Raw genomic sequence first — 10,550 nt, 5'->3', positions numbered from 1 at the left:
GTCACGGGTTCGATTCCTGGCATGGTACAAACATTTGTATTCAGGAGTATGATCGTTTGTATCGGTTGTATATTATGTAAGTATTAAAAATATATATGTATTTATATCAATTGTCTAGTACCCATAACACAAGCTCTGTGTAAACAGAGATTATTGAGACATTATTACATTGAGACTTTGTGTGAAGTTTGTCCAGGAATATTATTTAACAATCATATCTATGAATACAAATTTTGCATCGTGAGAGGAATAGAGATCACCACCATCGGAACTAAAACGCTATATGAAACTTAACAATAATATAGCTTATGCATCAGAATAATATATAGGTACAACTAAGAACCTAAAATTAAAAAGCTTATAAAATATGATATAATGACTAACATATATTATTAAAAGGGGTCCCTTTAGGCAACATTCCGAAGATACTGGCAGCGTTCCCTCTTTGAATAGCTAGACTAATTCTTTGTCCAAGGTATCTGCCAGCTCTTCGGTCTTCTGTGATGTCGACTAACCTTTTCGTTATTTCTTTGAAAAATCTTATAGCGCTAGGTATATAAATAGGTTACATTTTTTATTGACATATAACGCAGGTGAACTGTCAAATTGTCCAGTGATCGAACTCACGACTACCGAAATATGAGGCAGTGTGCTAAACGGCAAACTTATATTTATAGTCTCATACATAATGTAGCTATTTGAACAAGTAATTACAGGCGTACTAATAAGTACATATGGTCACAGTATAAAAAATGTTTAAATTGTGACATTATTTCGCGACAGTTTCGAAGAAAGGAATAGTGAACACACCTCGTGGTATAAACCGATAGTTAGCGTCATGTATGACGGAAAATTTTCTTTTTTATGTTATGGTGATGTTACCGTTACTGTTGTTGCATTCAATGCTTTAACAAATACTGACATGACAAATGCACAAAAATATGTGTTACGAAAGGAACTTTAATTTGTGAGCATGAGAATTTAGGTGCACTACGAAAACTGTTTCTTTATACAAAATAAATTAGTTGTTATTAACAACTTAATGTGTATAAAGGCATAATATAAAGTGGCTAACAAGGATCTGATTCTGCAAACTTTTAAGGCGTTATGTCAATGTATTATTAATTACTGCATCTGTACGTGGGGATGTGCCTCAAAATCATATTTAATTGAACTTGAGAGAGCCCAAAGGGCGGTGATTAAAGTTATGTTTTCACTACCATATAGACATCCTACAGCGCTGGTATACGAACATGCTGATGTTTTGTCAGTGCGTAAAATGTTCATATATCAGTGTTTAAGACGATATCATCGTGTAACTGTGCCAGCAATAACATGTGAACCAAAACGCATTATTAGAAAATTTAAATATCCAATTCCATTTGTGAAAACAACATTTGCAAAGAAGCAATTTAATTATATAGCACCTCGGTTATACAATGCACTTGCTGGCAAGGATAATGATAAATTAAAGGATAAATCTAATCATGATATAAAAAAGATTATTTTGAAATGGCTAAAACCACTTGAATATGAAAACTGTGAAACACTAGTGTCCCCGTATTAGTATTGGTATTAATATTTATCTCTCCTTCTTCTTCTCTTATCCTCTCTCTCACACATACACAACACACACACACACACACACACACACACAAACACACACACACACACACACATACACATACACTTTGCAAGTAAATAATGATAAGCTTGTGTTATTAACTTATGAATAATCTTATCCACGGATCCCCAAGGGTGTACTTTGATTAGGGTAGTTAAATAAATTAAACTACGGAAACCTTTCCACAGTGGTTGTTATATTATATAATTAATAATTATTAAAAGACTATATATGTTCCAAAAAAAATCTAAATAGCGTGATGTAGAAAAAAGTATAAAAACTAAACAACGCCATCTAGTGGCACACTTGGGAACTAAAACAAACATGTAATCTCGTTCGATTGTACATTCTGCCCACCAAGGACAAATTGCATCTTGTCCTTTACAATTATCAACCTGCCCACCGTGATGTATTTTAATCAAATAAATATACTGTATCTACTTATTATTAACAAAAATAAAATATTACATTGAAAGGAGTACCTTATTCAAAGAAAATAATATAAACTAAACAAAAACCTGCCATTATTTGGCTATTGGTAAAATACACAATTTTGATGTGGGCCTTTTAAGACATCCATTTTTAGTTTTTAATGTTACTACTCTAATTATATTATCTTGTCCTGGATGAATAGCAACTATCCTGCCATAAAGCCAACGAGATGGAGGTAAACCCTCTTGCTTTATAACTACTACATCCCCTAAATTTGGTTGCGGAGTTTGTGATGCCCATCTATAACGATGGAAAAATTTAATTAGGTATTCTTTAGACCACTGATGCCAAAAATCTTGCACTATCCTGTGTGTATATTGCCACCGCCTTAAAGAGCTCACATTGGATGACGTAAAATCATAATCAGGGGCTGTTCTCAACGGTTCTCCTATCAAGAAATGTCCTGGCGTCAATACATTTAAGCTATCAGGATCATCGTTGAGTACTGATTGAGGCCTTGAGTTTAAACAAGCCTCGATTTGAATGAGTACTGTAGCCATTTCTTCGTACGTTAACGTTGAATTGCCTATTATTCGTTTCAGGTGGTATTTCACTGATCGGATACCTCTTTCCCAAAGTCCTCCAAAATTAGGGGCGTGCGGAGGAATGAAACGCCATGTGCAACCAAGTATTGCCAGTGATTCTGCTACTTCGTCCATTACAGCTTTATTTTCTGCATGGAACAGTTTTTTAAGTTCAACGGCTGCACCAACGAAATTCGTGCCATTGTCACTCCAGAGTTCTGTGCAGGAACCACGCCTAGCCACAAATCGTTTATAAGCACTTAGAAATCCTTCCGATGTAAGGTCGCTCACAACCTCTATATGCACCGCACGAGTGACCATACAAACGAATAGGCATATATATCCCTTATAGGATCCGAAACCTCTGCCTTTAGTTGTTCTGATCTGAATGGGACCAGCATAATCTACTCCACTGTGCTTGAATGGACGTGTAGGAGTAACTCTACTTGATGGCAACTGTCCCATCAATTGACTTTGAGTTGTACCTGCGTTTTTTATGCATGTTACACATTTACGGCAGTATGATTTTACTAGCTGTTTCCCGCCCAATATCCAAAATTTTGACTGAAGATAGCTTAGAGTCAATTGCAGTCCACCATGTAAAGTTTGCATGTGTGCATCCGCTATCAAAAGTGTGGTTAACGAAGACTGTTTAGGGATCAATAGAGGGTGTTTCTGATTATAGGATAATTGGGAATGTTCTAATCTTCCACCTACTCTCAACAAGCCCTTTTGGTCTATGAACGGGTTCAATGGTTTCAGTGGACCCTTCAGTCTATTTGTCTTCATTGTACTATTAGTGTTACTAAAAACCTCTAGAAAATGTTCTCTCTGACACTGCCTTACGCACGTTTCCAGAGCATCACTCAATTCTTTCGCAGAGAGGTACTTACTACGAGACGTATCATTCCGTCCTTTTCTGATATTCAGAAAACGTCTGCAGTATGCAATTATCCTTACCAATCTGTTAAGCGAAGAATATTTATCCCATATAAAACAAGTTGTAACTGTAATATGAACTTTGGCTGTTTCTAGTTCTGTTTCGATATCTTTTGGTTTTACGTACAGTATTTCCTTATCATGCAAGAATCGTGGACCTTCAAACCACATTACATTATTTTTCAGTTCTGATGGATACAACCCTCTGGACGCATGGTCAGCGGGATTGCATTTAGTACCAACATGCGACCAATAATGACTATCTAAATTGGTCAGAATTTCAGACACACGATTTGCAACAAATACCTTCCAACGATTTGGATGACTATTAATCCATGCGAGCACTACTGTAGAGTCAGTCCACGCATGCAGGTAAGTCTTTTGGATGTTCAATACCTTTGCAGTTTCAATTAAAAGTTTAGTCAGTAATACTGCTCCACACAATTCCAATCTGGGAACCGACACTTGTTTGACCGGCGCCACTTTTGTTTTTGCAGAGATCAATGTGACTCGAACATTTCCCTCCAAATCAACTACGCGAGCATACACAACCGCCCCATAAGCCGATTGTGATGCGTCACAAAACCCATGCAACTCAACTTTAACATCACTTGCCTTGGTACCTATCCATCTCGGTATTTCAATTTCAGTTAAAATAGTTAGTTCATTTCGATATTTAATCCATTCTTGAAGTATTTTTTCAGGTACTATTTCATCCCAATCAATTCCTGTTAACCATAGTTTCTGTATAATAATTTTGAAAAGAATTGTGCATGGCGCTACCCATCCCAGAGGATCATAAAAACGTGATATATCAGAAATAATTTTTCTTTTAGTAATTGGTTCTTTCAGGTCTGGCAGCTTTACAGTATAGTGGAAGGCATCGCGTCTACGATTCCAGGTAAGTCCTACAATTTTAATAATATCATCTGTCTTTATTTTTAATTCTTCTTTCAGATCATCTGTCTTTCTAGATTCCTTCATTTCTATTAACAACTCATTATCATTCGTTGTCCATTTTTGTAACTCAAATCCTCCTTTTATTAGTAAATCATTCATTTCTTTATATATTTTTATACCTTCAGCTTTATCTTGACAGCCCGTTAATAGATCGTCCATGTAAAAGTCAGTCCTTACCCTTCCAGCAGCTACTGGGTATCTATTTTCTTCATCCTCAGCTATTTGTTGCAGCGTTTTTATTGCCAGATAGGGTGCAGATGCTGTCCCAAAAGTAACACGAAGTAATCTATAATGTTTAATTTGATCTTCAATTTGCCATAATAAACGCTGAAAATTAATATCTTGTTTATTAACACGAATTTGACGGTACATTTTGACTACATCAGCAGATAAACAAATAGGCCAAGTTCTCCACCGTATCATAATATGTCTTAATTCAGACTGTAAAGCAGGTCCTACTAACATATAATCGTTCAGTGAACGTCCATTTGTTCCCTTACAGGAGGCGTCGAAGACCACCCGTACTTTCGTTGTATCTTTATCATTTTTTACTACAGCATGATGAGGTAAGTAAATAGCATCAACACTCTCAATTTCATTTACAGGTACCTCCTCCATGTGACCAAGAGATAAGTATTCATTTATTACTTCTTCATAACTTTTCTTTAAATCTTCATTTTTATTTAATCTTATCATTAATAATTTTAATCTTTTTTCAGATATCTGCAGGGATCTACTCACCTACGGACTCTCCTTGAATGGAAGACGGACAACATATTTACCATCAATATCTCGGTAAGTAGTATCAGTGTAATATTTTTCACACGTTTTTTCTTCATCGGTAAGTAATTTTTCCCTTGTCAATTCTGTATCTGATTCCAATTCCCAGAATTTCTTTAATATTTCATTTTCTTCTATTCTACAGTGCATAACCTTTATTTCAGAATGCGGGTTGGCAGACACTTGAACTACTCCAGATAATATCCAGCCTAATCTAGTAGATTGTGCTACCAATGTTTCCGATGGACTCCTTTTTATTCCATCTTGTAATATACGACAATATACCTCCGCTCCCAATAATAAATCTATGCGATTGGGAGTATTATAACTTGGGTCCGCAAGAGTAACATTCTTCAGATCCTCCCATTCTAATGATTCCACTCTTTTTGTTGGTAAAATACTGGTAATACATTTCAAAACATATGCCTTTATAATAATAGTAAAATTAGTGTCAACTAGAGACTTCAGTTCTATGTTCACCATAGCCTTGGAGATGATATCCTTATCTCCACCCAATCCAGATATTTGCCCTCTGATCGGGATCTTTTTTAAACCCAAATATTGAACTATAGACTCCGTGACAAATGAAGATTGTGATCCTTGATCTATCAAAGCTCGTATAGTGTAACCCAGACCATTTCTCGACTTGGCTTCGACTAGCGCCGTAGCTAGTAAAACCTGATTACTAATTCGACCTGTCGAGAAACAACTTATAGACTGAGTTGGTTTATCTATTTCCACACCTGAGCTAGTAGACGGGACAACACACTCATTGGACGATGACCTTTCATCACTATTAACAACATCACTGTTACCCGTGGGGTGTAAAAGAGAGTGGTGTTTTCTTTTGCACACACGACATTTTATTGGAATAAAGCATGCTTTGGCAGAGTGGTTGCTACCCAAGCAATTAAAACAAAGATTATTTGTTTGTACAAATTGACGGCGAGTATTTACATTTTCTTTAGCAAACTTTTTACAATAACAGAGTTTGTGACCTTCCATACAAAACTGACATTTAGCATTGGTGATATGAAATGACTTAGGCTTACTAATTTGAAACCCTTTGTGAATGTTCTGAGACTTATTTATTACATTAGGTTTATTATCTAAAAATTCAATAGCACGATAACGACTAGTCAAAAACTCTTTAAACTGTTCGTAAGACGGTAACTCATCAGACGACTTACTATTATTTGTAAAATTAAATTCCCATTGTCGCCTAGTTTCATAATCTAATTTTAAAGTTAAAATATGTATAACTAAAATATCCCATCCCTTGACATCAACACCAATATTACATAAAGTCGCCAAACAATCATTAGTTGTATCTATCAATTCCTTGATACCCGTAGCGGATTCACATGTTAAATTTCTCTGACTTAAAAACCTTTTCAATATATGATGACAGATGTATTTTTTATTATTATATCGCTCCTCTAATAAAGACCAACACCTTTCATAATTACTGCCCATAATAGGTATATGCTTTAAAATTTGTTCGGCTTCGCCTGTTAAATAGCCCTTCAGATAATGTAGTTTTTCGACATCATCTAAAGTTTGATTTTGGTGAATTAAGGATTTAAATAAATCGTGGAAGGCACTCCACTCCGAATATTGGCCTGAAAAGCCTTTTATATTTATTTTCGGCAATTTTACATGCGTAGAACCACTAGTAGAACCACGCGACTGTTCCGTATTAATATTTGACTGAGTGCTATTAAAAGTTGACAAAATTCTTTTTAAATCACCTTTAAAATTCAGATACATTTGTTCAGTTTCATCATAATAATCATTCGCTACATAACTAGAAGATCTCAATAATTTTGGCTCTACAGTGCGCATTATATCCTTATGACCATTTAAAAAATCAAACCAATACTGATCTAAACTTTCCAACCTTCCTTCTACATACTCCTTTGTTAGTCTTTCTTTCGGACATTTTTTAAAATTAACTTGTGCTTTTTTAATACGCGAATTAAGATCCTCTTGAAACATAACTAAAGATTCCATGTTTACACAGTAATAATATTATAAACAAATAAAAAAACAAATTTTTAATAGAATATTTTAAACAAAGTTCAATCTTTAGTAAACACACAAAATTTATTTCCTTACAATTTAAAAGTAAAATTAATATTTATTGTAGTGACTAAAACTGCTATGTATAAAAAATTTTTAAATTATTCTAAGTGTTTAGAAAAGATTGCACCTCAAATAAAAATCGGGCATGGATTCCCCGTCTCTTCAATATTTGTAAAACTATTCTAAGTCCTAAAATTACTATTAACTACATACAATTAATTTTAAAATTTCTAAGTTATTATTTTCCTATATATAAAGTTCAATATTGCTTGTAATTTTCACTCTTCTATGAATAGTTTAATATCTTCTAAATTTTATTGAAATTCTAAGTTAAAATCTTCTAGTATTTAAGACTCAAAATCACTTGGCAAAACGAAATAACTATAAAATGTACTCACAGTTGTTTTCCCACTATTTCAACACAACACAAATTGATGTACTTGCCGCCACTGCTCGCTTTACACAATGAGACACAGTGTTGCCTCACTTCTCGCCTTCAGCTCTGCTTTACTCCTCTCCAGTCCTGTTGTCCTGACAGCACCCACACGCTGTCTGAAGCTCCGCCCTGCTGCTTCGCTTCTGCTTCTGCTTCGTAACTACGTTTGCAACAGCAATCCACTGTCCGTAGTTCTCATGTGCCAAAAAATGCACCACCACTAGGATGCCTGCCGAATCCGGCACTCGAAGGACCACAATGAATAATCTTATCCACGGATCCCCAAGGGTGTACTTTGATTAGGGTAGTTAAATAAATTAAACTACGGAAACCTTTCCACAGTGGTTGTTATATTATATAATTAATAATTATTAAAAGACTATATATGTTCCAAAAAAAATCTAAATAGCGTGATGTAGAAAAAAGTATAAAAACTAAACAACGCCATCTAGTGGCACACTTGGGAACTAAAACAAACATGTAATCTCGTTCGATTGTACAACTTATTTAATTGTCTTTTTATAAATTGTAATTCCAAATATTGTGAATTGTAAGAGGAGGGAACTGGTAGCTAAAATACAAGTTTCTACTTAATTTAGTTACCAGGGAACAATTTAAATTGTAAATATTGGATGCAAAATAAAATTATTATTATTATTATAATAATCAAAACAAAGCAATCGAAGAAATCTAGGTCTACTCTTTATATACGTAAGTCTTTGACTTTATCCTTTAATCTGATATTCTTACCTATTATACCTATTACACAATTGTGTAAAGGTTTGATTATACATTTGTTTATATATTACACAATATTTCGCAAATTCTGACAAATTTCTCATCTCTTGGTTAGTATATATTAAATTAGTCGTTATTCTAATTATTTATATTAATTAGAAGTAATGAAATTTTATTTAAGTATTTAAAGTTTAGCAGGACAAAAATGTAATATGGATCCAATGTCTTTGCAGCAATGGAAACGCCTAATCCACAATGATTGCGTTTACAATATTCACGCTTCAAGAATATCGTGACGGTGGGACAAACAATCATTAGACACACACGGCCTCCCACTTTCTGTACCCAAAAACCAAACCCCAAACCATGACTTGACGTCATAACAAATGACTGTATGTGATAATATCACGTTTTACTAATAACAACACCACTTTCTAATTGAATGTTTGTTTTTTTAAACATATTTTTAGTAACAAATTTAGGGCACAGTAGCATGGTATGGCTCTCCTATTGCAATAAATATCTTTATTAATGCTTATCATCATTATCATCGTCATCTCAGCCCTGACGATGTCCACCGCTGAAGAAAGGCCTCCCCCAAAAATCTCCACGCCGATTGTCCTGCGCTGCTCGCATCCAACGCCTTCCAGATATCTTGACCAGATCGTCGGTCCATCTTACTGGAGACCTTCTCACGCCACGTCTTTCGGTCCGCGGTCACCATTCGAGGACTTTACTGCCCCAACGGCCATCTGTCCTGCTATGTGCCCATTGTGTGCAGTTTCTCTTCAGGCTATGTCAGTCACTCTGGTTCTTAATGCTATTAGACACTCACTCAGTACTAAAAGTAGTTCCATTCAAGATGAACTGACAAAACACGCTGCAATGGAAGCCACGCCATTGTTCATTATAATAACACAAAATTATTAAAACTTATATTAAGAATGAATATAGTGACCATATAGTATTTAATTATAATTATTAAAAGTAATTCAATCAGAAACTAAACTTGAACAGACCACAAGCAGGATCCATTCACGAGTATGACGGATTATTATATAATATAGTAAATTAAGTATGTTGAAAAACTATGTCGTCACCCATTTTCATATATAGAATGTTTTAAGAGGTGACTAGAAAAATAATACAAAGTACACAAGTGCAAAACAACAAAGCTCAAAAAAGTCCTATGCCAAATGCGCTGGGTTACAATATTATCTCTACTAGGTAGATAGGGGGTGAGAGGATTGTTAGTAGAATAGAAAATCCTTTATTCAAATAAACTTAATTTAAGCACTTTTGAATAGTCATAACATTTTTTTTAATCTACAGCTCATTGGGAAAGCTGTCTCATCACAAGAAGAACGAGCAAGAAATTTGTGTGTTGCTCTTTTAAATAATCCTTGTAAGTTCACATTTTTCAGGCCGAAACATGTGAATACAAACTACCAACTAGCACTAATTTATTAGGATAAAATATAAATACACAATAAAAAAAATCTGATGTAGTAATAAAAGCTGACCAATCCCTACAAGCAGCTCTCGTTCATGAGTTTCACGTATGAGACAGCCATCACTGTGCTCGACCATATTTTAGGGAGCCCATTGACCCGGCCCACTACGCCGCCACATAGTAACAGCACAGATAAGATAATATTACATAGTAATAGTGAACAAACATAAACTAAATTAGTAAAACATAGTCTGGCCCTTGCGATACAAGCTACGCTTAGTGCAGAGACCGTTGTGAATAAACACAACTGAGCACTTTGTTTAATTGTCATAGGTTAAGTTAAGTTAAGATATATATTATTAAAGTTGTGTCTCATGTGAAATGCTTTTTCTTGAAATAAGTATTATCATTATTAAAAAAAAAATGAACACTGTCAAATCGACCTCCATGCAGTCTGAAAACTATTGCTAGTTATTATTGAATTTGCCACGATGGGCTAACTGACCAGATTTCATACTC

The 10,550-nt window shown here is 34.7% G+C and overlaps 2 protein-coding genes across 2 annotated transcripts; both read right to left on the bottom strand.

Annotated features, from left to right (window-relative positions):
• Window positions 1-2,148: 2,148 nt before the first annotated feature.
• LOC131845442 (uncharacterized) lies at window positions 2,149-5,189 on the bottom strand. The gene has a single exon (XM_059194507.1). The coding sequence runs from the start codon at window positions 5,155-5,157 to the stop codon at window positions 2,149-2,151; it is 3,009 nt and encodes a 1,002-aa protein (XP_059050490.1). The 5' UTR covers window positions 5,158-5,189.
• Window positions 5,190-5,280: 91 nt separating this feature from the next.
• On the bottom strand, window positions 5,281-7,332 carry LOC131845441 (uncharacterized). The gene has a single exon (XM_059194506.1). The coding sequence runs from the start codon at window positions 7,330-7,332 to the stop codon at window positions 5,281-5,283; it is 2,052 nt and encodes a 683-aa protein (XP_059050489.1).
• Window positions 7,333-10,550: the final 3,218 nt, after the last annotated feature.

This window comes from Achroia grisella, unplaced genomic scaffold (genome assembly GCF_030625045.1).
Source record: "Achroia grisella isolate CSIRO2021 unplaced genomic scaffold, CSIRO_AGI_Agris_v1 utg474, whole genome shotgun sequence".
In the NCBI taxonomy this organism is placed as follows: domain Eukaryota; kingdom Metazoa; phylum Arthropoda; class Insecta; order Lepidoptera; family Pyralidae; genus Achroia; species Achroia grisella.
Note: the sequence above shows the minus strand (reverse complement) of the source record. Positions and strands in the feature narration are given on the sequence as shown.

Coding starts and splice junctions, on each gene's coding strand:
- LOC131845442 (XM_059194507.1), bottom strand. CDS start 5,157: ATGGAGGAGGTACCTGTAAATGAAATTGAGAGTGTTGATGCTATTTAC.
- LOC131845441 (XM_059194506.1), bottom strand. CDS start 7,332: ATGGAATCTTTAGTTATGTTTCAAGAGGATCTTAATTCGCGTATTAAA.